The 25637-nt window shown below is 44.1% G+C and overlaps 1 protein-coding gene across 1 annotated transcript in view; it reads left to right on the top strand.

Annotated features, from left to right (window-relative positions):
* The window catches only part of LOC308287495 (plexin-A2-like), a gene marked incomplete at both ends in the record, with an annotated part of 107377 nt that overhangs the window by 31485 nt on the left and 50255 nt on the right, over positions 1-25637 (top strand). Inside the window, 7 exons of the mRNA XM_080728680.1 lie at positions 5203-5303; positions 12309-12432; positions 14040-14193; positions 15481-15577; positions 19584-19698; positions 21280-21480; positions 22976-23072. Coding sequence (XP_080584806.1) covers positions 5203-5303; positions 12309-12432; positions 14040-14193; positions 15481-15577; positions 19584-19698; positions 21280-21480; positions 22976-23072 — 889 coding nt within the window. The remainder of the gene's footprint in view (positions 1-5202; positions 5304-12308; positions 12433-14039; positions 14194-15480; positions 15578-19583; positions 19699-21279; positions 21481-22975; positions 23073-25637) is intronic.

A 25637-nucleotide genomic window follows, 5' to 3' on the forward strand; every position in this document is an offset into this window, starting at 1 on the left:
CCTCACTGAACTCCAGTGATTCTGTCAAACAATGGCTACAGTTTTGAACCTGCACGGCAAGGCCTACAGTAATCTACTGTATGATTTGTCATATGATGGTATAATGATGCTGAAAATAGCAGATCTACAAGCTTACAACGTGTAGATTGGCTATTTATGGCGCTGGACTGTGGACACAGTCCAGACATTACCACTTAAACCCTCTAGTCCAGGGGTCTTCAACGTTTTCAGGCCAAGGACCCCTTAGTTGAGAGAGAGATGAAGCAGGGGACCCCCACAACCTGTTCATAGATTCCATATTGTTTCATTGTTTGACAGCACAATCGTCATGTCATTCATTCATTCAAATTGACATGAGTCATTGGATTCATGTCAATTTGTGTTTTCAGGTATTTAATCACTTCAACCGTCAATACTTAATAAACTTGACCTTTTGCTCTGTACTTAGTCTGCTCTTTTTCCCCTCTACACCAAACCTCTTTGCCAAAAATAGCTGATCTACAAGCTCACAAAGGATTATAAAAAAGGTTGTACGGTACAGTACTTGGGGCGCTGTTTTCCCCATCATGTTGTGTTATTTTTGGCGAACGTCAGCCCCAGAATGAGGATGCTGTTGCTCAAGTGGTTCAAATGAAAAGGAGACATTTTTCCAGGGCTTTTCCAGGACAATCTCCTAGTGCTGTAGGGTAGAATGTAAAAAATCGAACCTCTGTTCGAAGTGGAGCTGTGTGTGTGTGTGTGTGTGTGTGTGTGTGTGTGTGGGTGTGGGTGTCTGGCCTGGCCTGAACAACAGCGCCCTCGTGTGGTCACAAAAGGTCCTGTAGGCTACAGACAGACAGACAGACAGACAGACAGACACGCAGACATACCCACACACACGGCCACGTATAGGGAGCTTGTGTTCCACACAGCTCCAAAAAACACTACCGCCCACTTCCCATGCGTGCGTGCGTGCGTGCGTGCGTGCGTGCGTGCGTGCGTGCGTGCGTGCGTGCGTGCGTGCGTGCGTGTGTGTAAATGTATGCAGTACATGTGGGTTGCTCTGACCTTAATGTAACCTCACCGCTGACAGTATGGCCTATCTACGCCGAGCTGCTGTATGGTGCAGCGAGTACAGTATACTGTATGCATGATTCACCATGATCACCATACGCCTTGCAAAGTAAAGACCTTCAAACAAATGTATGTTGGGGCTCACTCAGACAGTGGCCTAATTTCGAAAAACATTTGTATGAGCTGTCTCTCTCTCTCTCTCTCTCTCTTTCAAAATATTTCATACTTCTTTATGAAACAGGGCAATATTCGAGGACACACACACACACACACACACACACACACACACCACACACACACACACACACACACACACACACACACACACACACACACACACACACATGCTTTGAGATGAGCAAGTACAGCATATTTGATATCTCTCCATCTACAGCTGTCAAGTCTATATATAGATATATATGCTATATATATATATATATAGACTTGACAGCTGAAGATGGAGAGATATCAAATATGCTGTATTTGCTCATCTCAAAAATGCTTTTAAGTGGCAGCAAATCCAGCTAGAAGCGTTGAAAAGCCACTGGTGTCACATGACATGTATGTTATACGTATACACTGTTTGGAGATGAGGTATTACAGTATGATTGCATAATGCCTAGAGTGGATGTGCACCGTTTGACCCTATATCATGACATCATGCCATGCTATAAACCCCGCCATATGGACACTCAGCCTCTCAGTCAGGATATCGTCGTTGTCGGGTGAAAACCTTGTATGTCCAAAACTGTTCATTTGGTATTTATCATTTTAAAAATGATCTAAACTAGTGAAAATAGCCGATCTACAAGCACACAGCGAGGCGTTGTGTGCTTGTAGATCTGCTATTTTCACTGGGCCTCTGCGACAGTCTTGTATGATGAAGCAGGGCTTTGCTTTATGAGAAAAAATAAATAAATATGAAACTTGGAGATACAAGGTTTCTGCCCGACACTGATGATATATAGGAGGTGGTGGAAGTGGGGATAGGGGGTCGTTGCCTACGGACGGTGAACATCTTGTTGCTATCCGGCAGAAACCTTTTATATCCAAAACCCTTCCTTTTTCATCATTATTTCATCATTAAGTTCACAACGCGTCGCATCGCGTGAACTTGTAGATGGGATGACAGTCGAGGTAGTGCATTAACCTTGCGGGAGAAAAGAAACATAAGAAGTTGAAAGATGGAGATGAGAGTTTTCGGTCTGTGCCCGACCGCAACGATTTGCTCCTTTCTGCTCAATAAATGATGTGGGAGAAGAGAAGGCCAGCTCAATGAAAGCTTAATGAGAAATACTAAGTAGTCAGAACCACATCTACTTTTGAATTATTTATGGTGCGTCGATGAAAACCTGTAAACAGATTTCTGAAGGCTTATTGTCCAAAAAATGATCTTGAGTCTTCTGGAGTCTGGAGTGCATGTGACAGCTTCATAGGAAGAGACTAGCATTTGTACATATATACTGCAGTATGAATACACAGAAATACTGTAATTCATACAAATTAATGTTAATTTCTTTAACTCTGTGATTGTAAAAAAAAAAGGACCAATATATTCTGTCTATTTGGGTCGATTTTTACACTCTCAGAAGAGTTAAGTACGTGAGCCCCACCATCCCTATTCTGGGGGGAACATTCCAAGGAAATAGATTATCTTTTTCTGATCCGAGTCCTGGGAGACCCCGGGTTATACTACGTATAGAGTTTAAATGGTTAAATGAACACAGAGGATTTGACCGTGTAGAGCAGACAGAGAGAGGAGAGATTCTGGTTTGCGAACAGCATCTGAGGACACCGTCGAGTAGACATCAAACAAAAGGACTTGCCTTTCCTTCAGAACTCGAATTTGGATTCAGGGCCGCGCCTCCCGGCTCGGGTCAAATCGACTGAACAAAACCTCACGGCTGTGATGTGATATGCGATCCGCACATTTGATTTTGGGAAGGATGGCAGACACGCGGGATCCATAGCCCTACCCGCTTGGAAAAGTCACGCCAGCCCAAATCGTCTTGTCTACTCATTTTCCCCAGAACATTCTGATCGTGCATTTACTTTTGGGAAATATTTATGTTGACCAGATCACAATTTAATTCACAATTTAAAGAAACCAAATTGTTCCAAAACACTACAAGCTCACTACAAGCTCTACAAGCATTTTCACTAAAGCAGGGGTCTTCAACAGGGGGTCCGGGACCCCTAGGGGGTCCTCAGAGTTACTCCAGGGGGTCCTCCAAATCTTTGAGTGATACTTTTTTTCTCCTTTTTTATATTAACCACTTGAACCACTTGAACCTTAGTGTCCATATTCTGTGAACTTAATAGAACTTAATAGCAGATCTACAAGCTCACGTGAGCTTGTAGATAAGCTATTTTCGGCAAAGAGCTTTGGTGTAGAGTGGAAAAAGAGCAGACTAAGAACAGAGTGAAAGGTCAAGTTTATTAAGTATTGACGGTTCAAGTGGTTAAATATCTGAAAACACAAATTGACATGAATCCAAAATACACTGATGATTGTGCTGTCAAACAATGAAACTATATGGAATCTATGAATAGGTTGTGGGGGTCCCTGCTTCATCTCTCTCTCAACTAAGGGTTCCTTGGCCTGAAACGTTGAAGACCCCTGGTATAGAGGGCTTGAGAAAATCCCCTGCATCAAATCCGGCACACAATCCAAAATCATTTTTGCAAATGTGATGCCCTGAATATGCTCTAAACCCCAGGACAGTATTAAAAGAAGAGAGAAAAAAAGAAAAACTAGTGAGTGAGAGAAAAAGTCATTTTGTCAGGTGCGGCAGATAATCCTTCTTGCCAACACAGACCTGAGAGAGAAGCCACTTACGCCATGGAGAGCAGCGGAGACACTCTAAGCCATAATCCACTCCACATTTGTTATTGCATACATCAGGAAATGTTATGCATCACATGTCAAGGCCAAGAATAATAACAATGTATATAACAGCCCGACGGAGAGAGTGCTTTGGTTTTGTATGCAGGGACCGACGCTGGCTCCTGCTTACAGTGGTGTCTGTCACATGAAGCTAATGGACTGCTTATACTGGAGTGTGTTGCCTAAAAGTGTGTATATGTGTGTGTGTGTGTGTGTGTGTGTGTGTGTGTGTGTGTGTGTGTGTGTGTGTGTGTGTGTGTGTGTGTGTGTGTGTGTGTGCATACTGTGTTCTGCATTAGTAGTGCAGAGACTGCTGTAGAAGATTCAGCCTTAATTGTGGTACAGGAAAAAAAAGAAATGAAAATGGCTTATTGCAACATAAAAGCCAACGTTTCTCAAAAGACTAGCAGCTAGGTCATTCCTTAGTGCTTTCTGACAGAAGAAGGATATTTTTTCCCAACCAATTCCTCATGGGGTAAGGGCGTCAGTGTTTCAGCGGTGCACAAGAAAATCTGACTTTCTTTACACATGGGACATAATACTCAGTCTAATGCAAATGTAAACTTGTATAAAATATGGAGATATATGCTTCTCAAACTGAGTCACAGCGTGTGTTCTGTACTGATGGCATAGACCAGGGGTCTTCAACGTTTTCAGGGCAAGGACCCCTTAGTTGAGAGAGAGAGATGATGTAGGGACCTCCACAACCTTTTCATAGATTCCATATAGTTTCATTGTTTGACAGCACCATCATCAGTGTACAGGTATTTTGGATTCATGTCAATTTGTGTTTTCAGATATTTAACCACTTGAACCGTCAATACTTAATAAACTTGACCTTTCACTCTGTACTTAGTCTGCTCTTTTTCCGCTCTACACCAAACCTCTTTGCCAAAAATAGCCGATCTACAAGCTGCGAGGCGTTGTGAGCTTGTAGATCTGCTATTTTTGGCTACAGTTCTCAGAATATGGACACTAGGGTTCAAAAAAGTAATATAAAAAGGATTGGAAGATTTGGAGGACCCCCTGTAGTAACTCTGAGGACCCCCTAGGGGTCCTGGACCCCCTGATGTTGAAGATCCCTGGCATAGACCTCCGGGCACTCTGACCCTGGGTGATGACGTCACAGTACTGATCTCCAAGTACTTTGTGCATATTGAACGAAACTAAACGAATCCCAGATAATTTGTGCTTTACTCGATGCTGTTTTCATTGTGAGAGTGAATAACACGTGAGCTGTGTTTGTCATTCTGATGCTTTAGGTGGTGCAGGTGTCCGTGGAGGCCTGTGAGCAGTACGGTACATGCGGGGAATGTCTGAGTGCTGGGGACCCGCACTGTGGCTGGTGTGTCCTCTTCAACACGTGAGTCCATTATTATTGCTTTTCCCTTGCAGTGTTCATTTCGACGACTGCAACGACCTTTTTTCACTGATAAAAACGAAACGAAAACAAAATAAAAGCTAAGCTATGATTGACTCAAACTAAGAATAAATGTAATTGTACAATTTCGTCAAACAAAAAGAAAAATAGGCTTAATATGTTATAGGGACAGACTAGTGGAGACAATTTTATGTTCGGTTGCGATCAGGAAAATAGCTCTGAAAATAGCAGATCTACAAGCTTCAGACGCATCGCAGTGTAACACGTTGTGACCTTATAGATCGGCTATTTTCAGAATTCAACCAAGCGTAAAATCTGCCATTATGACGCCATCGAGGCCCGCCAAAGTATTTCTTTGTTGACAAAATCAACAGTAGATTCAATCGGCTAAAATCTTTTTAGTCGACTAAAACTAGACTAAAAGTAAAACTTTTCAGATGACTAAAATATGACTTAAAGTTATACCATGTAACTTTTTTTATAAAACAAATCTTAAAATTGTCCTAGCTGTTAAATCGCTAAAGTTTTAGAACCCCCACTCCGTTCATTTCAGCTTCTAAAGCCTTCTCTTTATATGTTTTCTATGAGCCGTGAGGGGGGGGGGGAGAATTTCGCGGCAAAATGACGTAATCTGCATCATGTGTATACGTTGGCCAATCATATCGCCGATCATAAACACATGGTACACTACCGGCCAATCACAGGCGCATCTTGCTGACTTCTCAGGAAGTAGCTTGCCTCAACATAACAACAACATATTCTCGGGTGAAGGAGTCCGTTTCTCCGGAATGCCTGAACGCACAGGAACCAGGGACCCCTCTAAAGATAGATCTCGGCGAGGTGGAGGCAGACGCGGTGGCGAGAGGCCCGGTCCGCGGCGAAAAACGTCCGAAAGACGCGGACGCGACCGCGGTTTGCTATACAGCTCTGACCACTAGTTGAGCAACTTACACAGTATAGCTTTAAACTAAATTACATTTTATTCAAAAGACTATGACTAAACTAATTATTTAAACAGAATTAACACTGTTCCCTTGTCTCCTAACTGTGGCCGGTGTGTCTTGTTGTCTTGTTCAACGTGGCGGTCCGCTACCTTGTATCCTCTCCCGCCTGTATCTCTTACTGTACAATGAACTCAATGAGTCATTATCCAGGGAGCTAAAGCCACTAAATGTATTCCCCACACAGTTGGACGTGAGGATTACACCGTTCTAAATAAATATAACACATCTCTTGATCACCCCCGATCCAGCTATTATCAACAGCTGGCGAGAAAATGACAACAAGGAATGAGTCATCTTGGGATGGGTTCTATTCAGTACCAGACGCCCCGCATTGCCCACCAGAAGCTACAGCTTGGCTCTTAATGGCTACAGAAGAGATTAGCTAAACAAGCTAGAGTGGGCACCTAGAGTGCTGCAGACATTTTGTCAGTGCAAGGTCTCCTCCATGTGTATGATCTGATCTCCATGGTTAGCTTAAAGCAGGGGTCTTCAACGTTTTCAGGCCAAGGACCCCTTAGTTGAGAGATGAAGCAGGGACCCCCACAACCTTATCATAGATTCCATATAGTTTCATTGTTTGACAGCACAATGAATTTTGGATTCATGTCAATTTGTGTTTTTATATATTTAACCACTTGAACCGTCAATACTTAATAAACTTGACCTTTCACTCTTTTCCCCTCTACACAAAATAGCCGATCTGCTATTTTTGGCTAAAGTTCTCAGAATATGGATGCTAGAGTTCAAGTGGTTATTATAAAAAAGGAGAAAAAAAGATTCTATCACTCAAAGATTTGGAGGACCCCCTGTAGTGACTCTGAGGACCCCCTAGGGGTCCTGGACCCCCTGTTGAAGACCCATGGCTTAAAGGAAAAGTTCACACAATTACTCACCCCATGGAGAGTTGGAATGATGGATATTTATGAGCCGTACTAACCGCTCCTACGTCTGGCTTTGTGTGTATGTGTATGTATGTGTGTGTATGTATGAGCACGGAACTCCATATATGGAGATAACTAACGTCACGGACAGAACGACCCATACAAGGAGATATATGCACATGTGTTGTGTTTGATACATTTCGAAGCACAGGTGTGATATCTTTGTTTTTGTCTCATTCCTAAGCCAATAATTGTATGACCAGCAGTGGTTCCCTATGGAGACACAAAGAGCCTGCTTTGTTCCCTATGGAGACACAAAGAGTCTCCTCAATTATTGGCTTAGGAATGCGACAAAAGCTGAAAATAAATATCCATGAATTCGAGTCTCCATGGCATGAGTAATCGATAGAAAAAAAGTCATTTTGGGGGTGAACTATCCCTTTAAGCCAGTGGTTCTCAAAGTGGGGCCCCTTGAGGGGGTTCCAGGGGGTCCCCAGCTAAATGTATCAACATAGCATCAAAATCAGTTTAATCACTTTAAACCTATATAAAACATCTCCTATTTTCAAAAGAATCTGAAATATTTGGAATATTTTCAAAAAGCACAAATCTTGTATGGGGTCCCTGGCACTTTCTTTTCTTTTCTTTTCTTTTTTCAGATAGGTGTCTGCAGCCAAATACATACTTGGGAGTCCTTGACATGAAAAAGTTTGATACGACATGACAAAGTTTGATACATCTTGATCTGGAGTGAAGGGGATTCTCTGTTTCTGCATCTGCCTCTATTTTGAAGCTGACCTCGGGGAGACCTCTATTTTGAAGCTGACCTCGGGGAGGGATTAATAACACACTGTGTCATATGATGTGTACAACTCATCTACAAATATCCCACCGACAATTAGCATGATTCAAGTAGCAGTTACTGAACCCGGCGGAGGACTGAAAAGAAATGATAAATAATGTCTTTCTTGTTAATTACTTTATTCATTCGTTTATTTATTTATTTGTCTTGAATGCGGTCTTTGTCGGTTATAGGAGTTCCATTTCTCGGGGAGAATAAATGTCTTTGTGCGTCTGCGAACACAGATAGGGCTCTGTGCTGCTCCTTCAAACCAAAGTGAATCATGAGTACCCATACGGCGGAATGAGTCCTTTATTTCCCAGTCTATTCAATTCATTCTAGACAGGAGTCGGTGGGGGTGTTGGTTCTCTTGCCTCTGAAAGCCTACTAAATGTCAGGTGGAGACCCTTTTGAGGTTCCAGTTTCCCACCCATGGCACAACAGCTCAAGCCCTAGTGCTGACACCATGATGCATAGGTACAATATATAATGAACATGTAAAAAGACTCCCCCCCCCCCCCCCCCCTTCCCCCCCGGAGGTGGAAAAGAGAACAGAAGCCCCACTCCCTAGCAGGGGTGTCGCACCAAATTCTGGGCCCTGGGTACAAAGATTCACTGTGGTTTAGACTGGGAACGCATTATTACACATTATTTTGTGCTTTAATTATTGAAAAATAGCAGATATACAAGCTCACAGCTTGTAGATCTGCTATTTTTGAAAATAGCAGATCAAAGTCTTTGAATATTTCAAATCCTTCTAAGGTTTTTTGTCAGCGGTGCTCAAACTTTTTCATGTGAAGGACCCCCAAAATGATATGTATTTGGTCACGGACCCCCATCTCAAAATATTTAGTTAAAGGGTTAGATTCAGTCAAAAGATTTGCACAAATTTTTCACGACTTTTCAAAAATAGCAGATCTACAAGCTCGCAGCGCGGCACTCCGAGCTTGTAGATCTGCTATTTTTCAATAGCTAAAGTATAAAATAATTAAGGCCCCTCCACCTTGAGCCCTATAGTAACTCAGTCCCACCTTTCCCCTCCTTGTGACGCCCCTGCTCCCTACAAACCCCCCCCCCCCCCCCCCCCCCCCCTCCTCCTCATCTGGTAACGCCACGGCAAAAGAAGTACGACGTATAGTATAAGCGATGAAAGACCATCTGAGATGAAACGAGGTTGCTCTGCAGAGGCACTGGAGTTGATGAGCGGTCAGGAGGTGACCGTCTATCCTCCGGTGGCCTCAGATGTGCCTCAGGCAGCCATGGCACCACAGTAACAGATGTCCCCGGCTCTCCATTCCCACCTCATATTGTCTTGTAATTACGGCGGCTGCCCTCTGTACTCTATAAGTGTTCTCTGGAGGGGGCTGACTCCTCCGCAGTGACCGAGAGATTTTCTTTACGGTTCGTCTTTCATCGTTGTTTTGATAAATTAATGTAATTTTCTTATACTTCTCTAGCCTGATTTCAGACTCAGCTCACGCTTTAGTCTGAAACTGTGCCCTATACTGAGCGATTTACGGGGGAGGGACTTTTTTGCGAGCGTGCACGCAAGTGATCGTGACGCGCGGTGATTGCGGCGCACGGTGAACGCGATGCACGGTCGCAGCGTGTGTGTGTGTGTCTGCCTCAGCCAGCCTGATTGGATATTCGTTAAACCCACCCCCACCCCCCGCGCTCATTGGATCAGCCGCAGTTTTTGGCTGCTAAACTGCCGATTCATGTACTCAGCTCCAGACCAGAGAAACAGTCCACTCTGAGAGTGGGCGGGGTCTATGGTCTGGAACCAGGCAAATACTTCTCTGTATGACCGTGTCAAGCAAAAATATAGCAATAATAGCCGATCTACAAGCTCACAACAGATTTCGATGCAACACATTGTGAGCTTGTTTCGCTCCTTTTGTGTGACACTCTTGTACGATGATGTTGGGCATTAATCAACGAATAAACATCTTTGAAAACGTTTTTTCATTCATATTGACATGCCCAAAATAGGGACGCCAGCATGAAAGTGTTCCAGTCTCTCTGTGGTTTTTATAAATATTTATCCAATGAAAAGTAATAATTAACACAAGCTTGTGTTTTTGGACATAAAAGGTTTCCTCCCAACAGTGACTATTATGTAAAGAAGGAGGTTAAAGACAGTAAAAACCCAGTCTGATTGAGTAATTATGTGTCTCATTCTCTGTCAGTGTCAGTATGTGTCAGCTGTAGTTCAATAAAGGATAGCTCAAGATCAAGTTGTCCTTCTCAACTCCAGGACAATTGAGGCTTTAATGAGGTGGAGCTGAGGTCGGAGGTGGGTTGCTTGTCGCTGGCTGAAAAGAGAATGACCGAGCCCAATCGCCTGATTGGTTGACTGCCGATGGGTAGATTCTGAAGGTCCAGCAGTGCTCACCCTTCAAGCTGCCTGAAACTATATTTTTGTGGCGAATTCCATGCAAGAAAAGTGTACAAGTACAAGATAAAAGGCTTGGAGCTACATGTCTCTTTCAGAGGCAGATCAGTATCGAAGCAGTAACGTTAAAAAAGAAGAAAAAACATCAGCTTATTTGCTCAACTTAAACCAGCAATGTTTAACAGAGAGAAACATTTATATATACGTTTAATTCAAATGGAATATGAATGAATTTCAGATAATTTCAGATTGGTATGAATACTCTTTCAAATTGCGTGAATGTTCATCAAACCTGGATACATGTCACTGTTTCTCAACCCTCTCAGAGTTAAACTAGAAGCAGTGCTCTTCCGAGCACAGGTCTCCACCAGGTCAGGTAGGTCCTGGTGGCGCTAAATGTGAAAAGGGTGCCACGTCTTCTTTGGCCTTTAACGGCAATGTGGCCCTGCATGCTTGACTTGAGGCGTTTTGTTCCGAAAATGTGTTTGGAAAAAGTTGACCTGCTGGTGGCGCTATAACAGGTCAATGTAAAAAGAGTGGCATTTCTTCCTTGACATAGTGGGAATGTGGGTGCAGAAGTTCTCTGTAATCACAAGCTGCGTTCATGATTTAAGTGATTTTGTTCAAAATGGACCAATCCTGCAAACTTTGGAAGCCAGTGTTAGCCCATTAGAACATGAAATATCGGACAGATCTGTCTTGATCTCATGACTACAGAGATACTGTGTAGTGATTTGCATGATTTTTTGAGAAAATCTCAAGGAATAATAGGAAAAAATGTGTTTTACATAAGTCGGCCTCCTGGTGGCGCTATAAAAGGCAGATATGAAAGGCAAAGGTTTTTCCTTGGCCTCTAGGGAGTGCACATACAAAGTTGTACACTGATCAGTGGAGTTATAGATAAAAAACACAAATTGGCCAGTTATAGCGCCACCATGAGGCTGATTTGAAAATATTTAAGTGGCATTTATTCCTCTGCCTATTGGGAATGTGCATGCACAATTTCACCAAAATCGCACACTGCGTTCATGATTTCAGGCATTTTATTAAAAACTGACCAATCCTGCTAACTTTGGAAGCCAGTTTTAGCCAATCAGGATGGAATATAGAAAATCGGGCAGATCCGGATTTGCGTGATTTTTGGACAAAATCTGTAGGAGTACTGGCAATAGTTAGTTTTGCAAAAGACGGACTCCTGGTGGCGCTAGAACAGGCCCATGTAAAAAATGTGGGGCAGAGGTTCTGAATTGGTATCCAGGGAGTGTGTGTGCATAGTTTGGCAGCGACCGGGCCAACGGCGCCGGAGATTAGCTGGTAACGGACGGACGGACGGACGGACGGACGGACGGACGGACGGACGGACGGAGGGGAAAACATACTCTCCCCCATGCCTTCGGCTGGTGGAGACAATTAACACTGAGGATTTTACAGTGTACATAGACGCGGGGTCCCAGAGACATGGTATCAAATCGTTGTTGTCGGGTGGAAACCTTGTATGTCCAAAACCGTTTGTTTTTATCGTTTAAAAAAATAAACTAATGCGAGGCGTTGTGTGCTTGTAGATCGGCCGTTTTCACTACTTTTGTGCGGCGGCCTTGTCTGATGAAGCAGGGCTTTACTTAAGAAAGATAAGATAAGAAAACTTTATTGTCCATCAAATTTTGCATAACATGGACATTTGTCTTTGGCACACAGCCAGTCAGTCAGTATACTACTTCGAGATATGTTGTTTCTGCCCGACAGTGACGAAATGTGGGTCTGTGGCCTAATGTAGCCTACATCAAACTGGGGGTCCTTGAACTTCAGAGGGTTGAGGACCAGTGCTCTGCATGGTGAAAGTCCAACAGTTCCTCTCTTGTGCCTCAGGTGTTCTAGGAGGGAGCGGTGTCAGAGGGCGGAGGAGCCGTTCCGTTTCGCCACCGACATGGACCGCTGTGTGAAGGTGGTCGCTCATCCTGACAGCATTGCTGTGTCTGCACACAGCGTGCCCGTGAGTCCACTCCTCATTGCTACCGTTCCTGTGTTGTCACCGTGCTGTAGTGGTGGTGGTGGTGGTGGGGGGGGGACTTTCATTTCAGTGAACAGACGATTTCGTTCTTGGTCACGCGGCAATGATCCGTTCAACTGATTCGTTCGCGATCAGCGCTCATATACGGTACAGCCCGCCCTGTACCGTATATGGGGGAGGGAACGGGGGGTATGAATGAAAGCGAGAACGTAACAGTTTCAGGAAGTGAGCGATTTCGTTCCTATTCTCGGCAATGACATTGTTCTTTTGAACGAATCAATCATGAATGACCCATCGCTATCCCACTGCCGTTTGGTCATTGAACAGCTACATAGCATACCACCTTATAGCTACATACACAACTAGAAAAGTGCACACATCGGACACCAGGCTGGGTTAAAACAATTCTGGGCAATTTTTGAAAGTGATAAATAGTGCTTAATGTGATTTAAAGTAATTAAAGACTAGGCTTATGCCAAAATCACCACACGATGCCTAGGGCATATTTTGATTGTACCACGCCTCCAGGTATTAAGTTAAGTAATAAGACCTGGTACTTACTGTAAGACAATCAAAATAGGGCCCCTAGTCTCATATCACCATTGCCCAGCCCTAACTCTCACTCTTCTACATTTCTTCAGAAAGAGTCAATGTGTTGGGAGCAGTGTGGCTTGCTCTAGGGTGTTTAGGAGCAATGTGTACTGTACATGTACTGTAATACTAGCTACCCTCCAGTCTTTAGCTCACCGCAACGGGAACAGACCCTTTTGCCAAGCACCAAAACCATAATGGCTCACAACTGCTTATATTAATACACTTCGCTAGATACATAGCCTGGAGCTAGAACCCTCTGTTACCTGTAGTCCCAGGCAGTTAAAATCTAAATCTGTCTGAGCTTTAATATCCACAAGTTTCCGCGGGAGTTTACTGGAGACTATCGGGACCAAACTTCCGGGTTTAACAGCAGACATACAAGCTCACGTCGCGTTGCAGATGCAACCCGTTGTGAGCTTGTAAATCGGCGCCGGAAGCTCGGTACAGACGTCTGCGCAATGCACTATGGGGCGTTGGAAACTCGTGGATAAAAAAAATCAAACCTCGGTTCGAAGTGAAGCGGTGAACTTTTATTCTATGTGTTCTAGAGCTATGAACTCTGTGATGTACAGTATACATTCATCCAATTCTGAATGAATGAATGATTTTATCTGTAGGGCCGAATTGTCATGTGAAGCTTGACCAATCCTCAAAGTATGGTCTCATTGGACATTTTTAATCATCCAATCATCAGACCGGGACGGACGTTACACACATATTCTGGATGTACGGGACAGATAAAACCTGTTCATTCTGGACTGGAATGACCATATATGGACATGAACGGGACACACACGGGACACACACGGGACACACATGTACGGGACAGATAAAACCTGTTAATTCTGGACTGGAATGACCATATATGGACATGAACGGGACACACAAAGCCACTCCTTGGAAGCGGCTTTCACCGCTTCAAAAATGTATAAGAGATTTCCCAAAAATGTATCTGAGCATGAAATACATGTTTTTACTTGTTCCCCCCACTGTAGCTTCTACTGGAGGTCAGTAACATACCAGACCTTTCGGCGGGGATCACCTGTTCCTTTGGCCAGCAAGCCCAAGTGGACGGCCACGTCAACGGGAACAGGGTGATGTGTCTGTCCCCAGCTGGCAAGGAGGTCCCACGGATACCAGAGGGACAAGGTGAGCACAGGCAATGTGGCTGTAACAAGACTGTTAACTGCTACTGCAGTGGATCGCAACCTTTTAATTTTCCTTTGTTTTTTCAGAGCATGTTTATTTTAATGATCAATCAATCGATTGCGTTTCGGCCGTGATCACTTGTAAGTTCCGATTTATTATTACAATGAAAACACATTTCTATAAGGTTTTAAAGAAAACATTTTTTTTTTTAATATAAATGTCTCAAATTATATGAAAATCATATTGTTTGGCCAATTATTTGGGGGCTCAATACGCTCATGGCCCACTAGCGGGCCCTGGCCCACAGGTTGGGAATCGCTGATCTATATGTGTGAGTATGATCTATGTGTGAGTATGTATTTAAGGTTATGCCGTTGTAGAATTCCATAATATGGATTTTTTATGGAGAAATCCATAATGTGGCCACTACTGGATATTTTTTATTTCCAGTAGTAGGCATTTGGCAGAACATTATGAAAGTTTAATCAATGGTGTTCACTAATTCGCCTTGAATGAACCCTGTTGCGCCCTTCATTTTCTCTCTCACGCGGTCTGCCAAGACTCTCTAAACCTCGCCGCCTCTCGCTCTCTTCCACGTCTCTCTCATTCTCTGTTATCTCTCTCGTCTCTCATCTCTACCGATCTCTTACCTCATCATCTCACCCTCCTCCCCTCCCCTCCCCTCCCTCTCTCCCTCTCTCCCTCTCCTCCTTGATCTGCTGCCTCCCCTCTCTTGCCTTCTGTCGTCATGCCGCTATTTTAACTCTTTTATTTATTTATTTTACTTTATTTAGCCAGGCAGGCTAGATTAACCGCTTAAGGCTATTTTCGGTACTTGATACCACACAAAACTAAACTAAACTTTCAACATAAGATGCTGAATTCAAGTTCAGGAGAGTTTGGACAAGGCAATTCTCTTGAATGCTGCCTTCAGGTATGGCATGGAAAGAGGACATACTGTATGCATTTTCTTTCACCTTAGTGAAAACGGCATTCATGGTCTGGAGAGGGCACTTTTTACAGACGGGTAAAAGGGCAGGGGCTCAAGCCCCCTTTGATGTCTATGTGTGCACGTGCCTGGTTCAAGTGGTTGAAGAACAAATTCGTATTTACAACTGCCGCCCGGCAAGAGGCTTAAGGCCTCTTGAGGGAGTGGGATAGGGTGCTGAAAGAAATCAATAATCAATTAAAAAAACAATACAAACTACACAATGTAATAATGTGTTTATTTTTTATCTCTGTTTTTCTAATACATCTTTCCCTCCCTGCCTCCTCCCTCCCCCCCAGACTGGTCGGGTGTCGAGCTTCGTCTCAACTCAAAAGAAACGGGTCAAATGGTGGCCAGCACGGAGGTCAAGTTCTATAACTGCAGCGTACATCACACGTGAGTGCCCGCCATCCCTGCACTGTGGGTAAAGTAAATAGATAGCAGAGCACAACCTCATTTAAAGCAATAATGTGCCAGCCGCTCACAACCCTACTTAAGATCAGGCTGTCAGATAGTTCTCCCAGCCCAGTTCAAATCATCTGTCTCATATGATTTAGCTCAACGCGAGGTCATTAGCCGAGGCTTGATTGTTTGTTTCATTTGCGTAAGATTTCAGCGAGCACACTAATCGCTGAAGGCAAGAATATTATAAGATGATTTTCCTTTTAACCTTTGTTTACCTTGCCATATGTTTACCGTGCATGCAATGCCACGTTCTGACAGGGTGGCTCTGACAAAGCCATCCGCCAAATGGTAGCATTTCCATCTGAAGGTGTGCATGGTCCATGGTGAGACCTAAGACGTGAATGATAGCGCATAGCTGGACTGTCAAAGTCCATACAGCGGCGAGGGTTTGATTGATGGACAATTCATAAACACTGTGGGTTAGCCCGCAGATCATACGAAAGCCCATCTATTACTACCTCTCAGATTGTGCCGCTGGGGTGTCCGTAGACCCATATTAAGCCACTTAGAGCGGGTACGCATTATTGCGTGTTGTTATTTTATGCTTTAACTATTGAAAAATAGCAGATTTACAAGCTCACATGCTTGCGAGCGTGTAGATCTGCTATTTTTGAAAAGATCTTGAACATTTGAGTCTTTTGAAAAACCTATGTTTCTATGTCAGTGGTTCTCGAACCTTTTCATGTGACGGACCCCCAAAATGATATGTATTTGGCCACAGACTCCCCATCTCAAAATATTTAGTTCCTGGGACCACCCAGAGGCAAAAGATTTGCACACATTTTCACGACTTTTTCAAAAATAGCAGATCTGCAAGCTCGCAGCGCGGCACTCGGTGCCGCGCTGTAAGCTTGTAGATCTGCTATTTTTCAATAGTTAAAGCATTCAATAATTCTTGGCCTGAACGGGTTAAAGAGAAAAAGTGATAAGCTCATCGCACCCCTCCGCTATCCCCAGCATGGCCTCCATTAGCTGCAGATTGACCCTGTGAGCGCTGTGATTAATATTTCAGAACCAAATGCACCCCCTCGCCAACTGCCCTGCCCCCCCCCCCACCCCCACCACGGCCTCAGAGTCTCAGTACCATGGCCTCAGCATCACATCAGCCTCTATAATTAATTATCCAGCAGCTGTAGTGGCCTGCCAGGCTATTTCTATTAATATCATATGCACGTGCACTCCCACACACACATGCGCACGCTCACACATGTACGCCGCAAACCCACACACTCATGTGGTCTCTGCACCCAAGCGCGCGCGCGCACACACACACACAGACACACACACACACACATGTTATGCAAACATACAGTATACTCTATGCGCACACAACCACACACACTCGTAAGTACAGTACGCATGTGTGTGCACTAGTGGTGCGCGGATGGGCTCTGAGCGGCATCCAAATCCGCCCGCAAAATTCATTAACCGCCCATTATCCAACCGCATTAATTATATCATCCAATTTACAGAAGCAACCGCAAACCGCAGCTTCCATAATGTCAAATTATTATTGTTTTCTTATTTGCACGATCACAGAATTCATGGATTCATTTAGCCTACGGAATGTCAGTTCATCTTTTTTCTCGTGCTGTGCTGAACATGCGGAAGTCCACCCAACCGGCGGTTAGCCGCGGCAACCACGGCTAAAACCGCCATCCGCGCACCTCTAGTGTGCACGTGTACTTGCACGGTGGCCCTTCACAGCTATTCAATATTCAAATTAGATGCTGCCGTACACTTATTGGCACATTGCTGTGAGCCACGGCATTTCACAGCCACTCTTGTCTTATTTCATGAGGAGAGTTCGGGAGGAGTGTTTCTCGCAAAACGTACATTCGTGCTTGGCCGCACGCAGTGCTGCGCACCGGAAAATAGCCGATCTACAAGCTCACGGCGCGTTGCTGTAGATCGGCTATTTTCTGGGCACGAGTCAACCGGCGCGAAACTAAGTATAAAACAGGCTTAACTGATGCTCTGATCCACTTTGCCCGCAGCGGTGTGTCATTTATTACGCACCGCTCCCCAAAGCCTATTTCTTTCCCAGCAGGGACATTGGGCACATCCAATTTGCGGCTGTCCAATCTCTAAGCTCCCTGTTTAGTGCAGCAGCCGCTGTGCATCTGATCACCTCGACAGGGGCGTCACAAAGGGGGGGGGAAGTGGGACTGAGTTACTAGGGCCCAAGGTGGAGGGACCTTACTTATTCTAAACTTTAGCTATTGAAAAATAGCAGATATACAAGCTCATAGCGCGGCACCGAGTGCTGCGCTGCGAGTTTGACGATCTGCTATTTTTGAAAAGTCATGAAAATGTGTGCAAAGCTTTGAATATATGTATTTTTTAAGGGAACATTTGTAACTCAGATTTTGCTCCAGGTCTCTGGAACTAAATATTTTGAGATGGGGGTCCATAACCAAATACGTATCATTTTGGGGGTTCTTCACATGAAAAGGTTTGAGCACCACTGACATAGAAACATAGGTTTTTCAAAAAACCTAAGAAGGATTTGAAATATTCAAAGACTGTTCAGGATTTTTCAAAAATAGCTGATCTACAAGCTTGCAGTGCGGCACTCGGTGCCATGCTGTGAGCTTGTATATCTGCTATTTTTCAATAGTTATAGTGAAAATGTGAGTGAATCCTTGTACCCAGGGCCCAGAATTTGGTGTGACACCCCTGCATGCAGTACGTACTGTAGCTACTACTCCATTCTTCTCTTAAAAGTTACAGTACATCACCACCCGTCTCCCCAATCTCTCCCACAGAGTTATATTAAAAACTGCTGCATCGGGCCTGTGCATGCACAATGGAAGGGCTCTAGCTTTGTGACAGATACCAAAATGTGTCGCACAAGCATTTTTTTGCCAGTTTCACAGCTGAAACTTTCAACGCAATATGGCGCATTGTCGAGACCGTTCTCCAGAGATTGTCTTGTGACAATGATTGCGTTGGCTGTGCTCGGTGTTGCAATAATGAGGTGTTTACGCAGAAATAAAGGATGTACAAAACATGAAACACATGCTCCTTTACATGAAACAAACAGATCCGATGAATCCGCTTGAAAGCCACCGTAAGAGTCCCCCGTAGCGCGCACCTATTGAACACACTTCTGTCATGAAGGGAGGATGTGGATGAAAGCAAAAGAACAAGTTTAAATCAGGCTTTTTCCGTCCCTTGTGGCAACGGTGAGACACGGAGGCGATGCGAGCGAGAGATTTTTTCCACGTTTCGCACGCTCAACATATCCTCCTCCTCCAGGTAGGGATGGGACGATACACGATATTATCGTTTATCTTGAAGAAAAACACTCACAACTAGAAGCAGTGCTCTTCCGAGCACAGGTCTCCACCAGGCCAGGCGTCCTGGTGGTGCTATAATAGGCCAATGTAAAAAGCGTGGCATGTGTTCTTCACCAATCTTAGACCTTTCATGGCAGTCGGATGCTGCATGCATAATTTGAGGCATTGTGTTCCAAAAATGTGTTTTGCTAAAGTCTACCTGCTGGTGGCGCTATAACAGGCCAATGTGAAAAGGGTAGCTTTTGTTCCTTGACGTTGTGGGAATATGTGTGGCAAATTTCATGCTAATCGCAAGCTGCGTTGATGATTTGAGGCATTTTGTTCAAAATCGGAGCAATCCTGCAAACTTTGGGATCAATTCTTTTATTTGCCGAGCTGCATATCCGGTACCACTTAAACCCTCTATAATTGGTAAAAGGTACTTCTAATATACGTACTTTTTTCACTCTCTATCAAATGTCTTTGCCAAAAAATAGCCGATCTACAAGCTGAGCTTGTAGATCTGCTATTTTTTGGCAAATATTCCGCCCCAGGATAATGGATTTTGATTATCATGATAATATCGTAAATCGTGATTTCTTTGGTCACAATAATCGTCATATGAAATGTTCATATGGTCCCATCCCTCCCTCCAGGTGTCTGTCCTGTGTGAACAGTACGTTCCGCTGCCACTGGTGCAAGTACCGCAACCTGTGCACCCACGACCCCAGCAGCTGCTCCTTCCAGGAGGGCAGGGTCAACGCCTCGGAGGTACGTTTACATGACCCCACACAGCCACTGTCTGTCACACTCTGACAAGGTCACATGCAGCTCACACTGTTCCACACTCAGAGGTGTAAAGTAACTGAGTGCATTTACTTAAGCACTGTACTTAAGTACAATTTTGAGGTATTTGTACTTTACTTGAGTATTTACAATTTCCAGTACTTTTACTTCTGCTCCCCTACATCTTGGATCCAAATATTGTACTTTTACTCCACTACATTTATTTGAAAATGTAGTTACTTGTTACTTTGCAGATATAATATAAAAAAAACATACATTAACCACTTTAGACCTATTTTATACTGTAACGTGACTATTTGAAAATAGCCGATCTACAAGCTCACAACGCGTCGCAATGCAACGCCAACGCAGAGAGGGCTTTCAGAGACTTATAAGGTAGACGGGCTAAGAGAATATTAATGTGCTAGCAGGCATGGTGAAAACATCGAGACGAAATTTGCTTAATAGCTCCACAAACATTTCACTTGTACTAGCCTTACAAATGTATTATGTTGTCTCTTTACTCACTAAAAATAGACTTTTTATTTATGTTAAAAAAAAGAATTGCAAATTAAATTGCATTATGCAGTTTAGGCAGATGGCAAGCATCAACAAAGCTTTATTAAGAAATAAATCTTGATTTGTGAGAAGTAATGCACATGCTTATGAACTGATTATGGAGTCATGGTAACCTTTCACAAGGGACGCCATTTAATGGTTAATTAGTATTACTGAATCGAATTACCATTATGTTAATCTTTAAGTAGCTAATTTATGACAAGCCAATTAGAGCCAATTAGTAGATAATCAAAATCTACAAAGTAACTAGCAACAAAAGTTTTCAAATAATTGTAGTGGAGTATAGTATTTGTAAAGTATTTGCCTCTGAGATGTAACGGAGTAGAAGTAAAAGTACTGACAATTGGAAACACTCCAGTAAAGTAAAAACACCACAAAAGTGTACTTAAGTACAGTACTTGAGCACGTTTACAGTTACTTTACTCCAGGGGTCTTCAATGTTTTCAGTCCAAGGACCCCTTAGTTGAGAGAGAGATGAAGCAGGGACCCACAACCTTCTCATAGATTCCATATAGTTTAATTGTTTGACAGCACAATCATCAGTGTATTTTGGATTCATGTTAATGTGTGTTTTCAGATATTTAACCACTTGAACCGTCAATACTTTATAAACTTGACCTTTAACTATGTACTTAGTCTGCTCTTTTTCCCCTCTACACCAAAGCTCTTTGCCGAAAATAGCCGATCTACAAGCTCAAAACGCCTCGCAACGTGAGGCGTTTTGAGCTTGTAGATCAGCTATTTTTTGCTAAAGTTCTCACAATATGGACACACATTTGGAGCCTGGAGGACCCCCTGTACTAACTCTGAGAACCCCCTAGGGGTCCCGGACCCCCTGTTGAAGACCCCTGCTTTACACCACTGGTGTGTGTGTGTGTGTGTGTGTGTGTGTGTGTGTGTGTTTGTGTGTGTGTGTGTGCGTGCGTACGTGTGTGTGCGTGTGCGTGTGCATGTGCTTGTGACTGACCATGACTGTACCTGTCTCAGGACTGCCCTCAGCTGCTCCGGTCCGGGGAGATCCTGCTCCCGGCGGGCGAGGTGCGCCCCATCACCCTGAGGGCCCGCAACCTCCCCCAGCCGCAGTCGGGCCAGCGGGGCTACGAGTGCGTGGTGCACGTCCAGGGCGTCAGCCAGCGGGTCACGGCGCTGCGCTTCAACAGCACCAGCGTGCAGTGCCAGAACAGCTCGGTACGTATCATACAGTACGGTACAGTACGACCCCCTCCAACCTAGTGTACTCCCACCGGAGAGCTCTGTGGCATCTGTCACGGGCCAGACAGACGGCCTTGGGAGAACGTATAGGCACGTGGCACATACTGCACCTCAGTGGAGGAGGGGGGTAAACGGAAAACTGCCTGAGCTGTGTCATATCGCTGTTGTCGGGTGGAAACCTTGTATGTCCAAAACCGCTTGTTTTTTATGTCTACAGTCATGTCATCAACATGGATCTGTCCCATTTAGCGCCACCATCAGGACGATTTTTACACGCGACCTGGCGGTCGCTTATCTCCCGATCAGGGAGTCTTACTGGTATCGTTGTTGTCGGGTGGAAACCTTCTATGTCCAAAACCGCTTGTTTTGTATTAATCATTAAAAAAACTATTTAAACTAGTGAAAATAGCCGATCTACAAGCACACAACTCCTCTGTGCGACAGTCTTGCGTGATGAAGCAGGGCTTTACTTTGCGAAAAAACATACAAATTTGAAACTTGGAGATACAAGGTTTCTGCCCGACAGCGATGATATACTGAGTAGGAAGAGGATTGGGGAGGGGAGGGGAGAGGAGAGGAGGAGTGGAGAGGAGGTGAGCTGAGAGGTGAGGATAGGAGAGGCGAGGATAGGAGATGAGATGGAAGCAGGCATCTTCCAACAGCTGGCTTTAAGTGAAACGTTAAACGGCTGGAGATGAAAAATGGGTCTTGTGCCCTTGTCTCGTCACAGGAACATGATAAAGTCACGCGGGGGGACATCTGCTGTGCTGTGGGTCTTGACGCAGCAGTAGAATGTGACGTATATGCCAAGGAGAGGTTCAGTCAGGGGCGGGTTATGGTAAACACGCTGTAGAGCGTTCACATTGGCGGGTAGAGGACACTAGGCACGTAGACGTGACTGTACAGTATGAAATGTCTCCACACACGCAGCTACTTTTAATGCAGTCCACACACACACACCTCGCTCACTCTACAATACCACTGAGAGAACCAGCCATTTTCCCCAGACACGGATGATGGGGCACTCGAGCCCCACTTAGACCTGCATGTCCCCCCACATGTCAGCCAGGGGAGCGCTGGGAGCAGACATCCGTGGTAGAAATGACAGGCGGTTAAAAGCCTGTGTACTCGCCGCTGGCCTCTCTTTCCTCCCCTCCCACTTTCTTCTCCCAATGTTAACGTATATTTTCTCATGCCAATAAAACCAATTGAATTGAATTGAATTGAATTGAATTGAATTGAATTGAATTGAATTGAATTGAAAATGTGTGTGTGTGTGTGTGTGTGTGTGTGTGTGTGTGTGTGTGTGTGTGTGTGTGTGTGTGTGTGTGTGTGTGTGTGTGTGTGTGTGTGTGTGTGTGTGTCTCCCTCCCTCCCTCCCTCCCTCTCCGGACAACTTTCCTCTCTATCTTATGCCTCTCCTCTGACCCCCCAACCCATTCCTCTCCACCCTCTCTCACTCCTCTCCCAGTACATCTACGAGGGTGCGAAGATCAGTGACCTGCCCGTGGACCTCTCCATCGTATGGAACGGCAATTTCATCATCGACAATCCCGAGAAGATTAAAGGTACAGCTGCCGTCCATCATTGCCAGGGCCAGCGAGCTGTAAAGCTTCTCACTTTACAGATGAGGCACTTCAAGGCTCCCACAGGGGCTCCAGAGAAAGTTCACAACAGCAGGGGCAATTAACAGAAAATATATTGGAAACCGATATTTAGAGCCAGACTTAATGTTGCCCATGCAGCTTAATCGAATAATTGGGAGGCAAGTTTATCTATATTTTATTATTATAGATCAACAAATCGACATGAAAAGGTTTCCAAATAGATTTTCTACAATATTTCTATTATAATGTATTTTGCAATGCACTGTGAGCTTGTAGATCAGCTATTTCGTTACTTTTGTATGAGTAGGTTGTAAGTATAAGACATACATTTATGAAAACCGACAGTTTTTTGCAGCCAGCGTATTCTAAAAAAACGCTGCATTCTGTCCCAATGCTTCCTAAAGAAATGTTGTCTCTGTGACACTTCCTTGGGCCACAATCTGCCTCCAAAACTATTATTTTTATCTGTGAGAAGTTCTGTCATTGGTCGATAGACAGATAGCCTGCCCAATAAGCGACCAATCAGGGTCGCCTTTTGTTCGGATTGGTTAGACCTGTCTGTCAATCCTTTTAGCCCCGGGTCGGCTGGTTCATGCAACAATGAGCTGCTAGTGACAGAGCTTTTACATATAAAATAATAGTTTTGGAGGCAGCCTACGGCTCCTAGAAGCACCACAGAGATTGTTTTAGGGAGCATTGTTAGCCGCCTGAATATAATAAAATAAAAAATAAAAATAAGCAATTGCCTTTTTCCTGCTTATGTCAGCAGAAAAATACATATAGCAACTTTAAGAGGAGAAACACCACTGACTTTCCCCCCCCCCCACCTCTGCTTGGTCTGCAGTGCACCTGTACAAGTGCAGTGCTCAGAGGGACAGCTGTGGCATGTGCCTGCGTGCAGACAGGAGGTTCCAGTGTGGCTGGTGCAGCGGCGAGGGCCGGTGCACCATGAAGCAGCACTGCCCGCCCATCTCCCCCTACGCAGGCAGCCGCTGGCTGGACCGCTCCGTCAGCAACGTCAAGTGCACCAACCCACGCATCAACGAGGTCAGTGGGCTCCTCCTCGGTCCAGTCCAGGTGTTAGGGTTACCTCGGTGGTTCTCAAAGTGGATTCCAGGGACTCTGTGGGTTCCTTTAGGGGGTCTAAATTGACCCATACAAGTCTGTAACTCTGACAGTATACAAATGGAACCAGTTGTAAACTGTCAGAGTTAACAGGAGACCTTGAAATGTGAAGGTTTGAGAAACATTGGTTTACCTAACTGGCAAGAACCCTAATATAGGTACTTTAGATCAGGGGTTCCCAATTTTTTTTTGTCTCAGAGCACCCCATAAATATTGTTTTAATCCGAGGCACCCCTACATTATAATTTTCACTCCCAGAATATTTATAGCATATTGTCGTTGTTGGGTGGAAACCTTGTATGTCCAAAACCGTTCGTTTTGTATTTATCATCTATAAAATGCACTAAACTAGTGAAAACAGCCAATCTACAAGCACACTGTGTGCTTGTAGATGTAGCTGTTTTCACTAGTTTTGTGTGACAGTCTTGTATGATGAAGCAGAGCTTTTCTTTACCAAAAGACGTACACATTTGAAACTTAGAGATACAAGGTTTCTACCCGACAGTGACGATATTTTATTAATTATGTTGCGAGGAAAATGTTGAGATAATTGCCATTTTGGTTTGAATTGACTGAAAATAACTTTGTACTTCAAGTTTTAAATGATACTAAATATTTTTTCAAGTGTCCAAATACATTTCAATTATTATCAAATTATCTCGTGGCACGCCTGGACTACTGCCGTCACAGCACCCCAGGGTGCCCCGTCACCCACTGTGAAAACCCCTGCTGTAGATAGCCACTTACCTATATAGACACTGCAGAAATCAGTGGTGGAAAAAGTACTCAAATGTCCTACTTAAGTAAAAGTATCAATACTGCAATGTAGAAATACTCTGTTAGGGTGCCCTCACACCAAAGTATCTATGAGTGGAATCCGCGTTCCGCCAATGCATTTCAATGAGAGTGAAGCGGTTTCATGCCAGCAGAGGATTTCTGCAAAAAACGCTCCCTTATCATTGAAATGCATTGGCGGAACGCGGATTCCACTCTCATAGGTATTTTGGTGTGAGGGCACCCTTACAAGTAAAAGTCCGTAATTCAAAATGTACTTGAGTAAAAGTACAAAAGTATTGGTATCAACATGTACTTCAAGTAGCAAAAGTAAATGTACAAAATGTTTGAAAATAGCAGATCTACAAGCTCAGAACGTGACGCGATGTGACGCGTTGTGAGCTTGTAGATCGGCTATTTTCAAATGGCCAAGGTATAGAATAGGGCTAATGTGATTAATGTATGTTTTATAATATTATAATAATTTATATTTGCAAAGTAACTAGTAACTAAAGTTTTCTAATAAATGTAGTGGAGTAAAAGTACAATATTTGGATCAGAGATGTAGTGGAGTAAGTAAAAGTATTGGAAATTGGAAACACTCAAGTAAAGTACAAATACCTCAAA

The sequence above is a fragment of the Nannobrachium achirus genome, assembly GCF_963921795.1.
Source record: "Nannobrachium achirus genome assembly, chromosome: 6".
NCBI classification, from domain to species: domain Eukaryota; kingdom Metazoa; phylum Chordata; class Actinopteri; order Myctophiformes; family Myctophidae; genus Nannobrachium; species Nannobrachium achirus.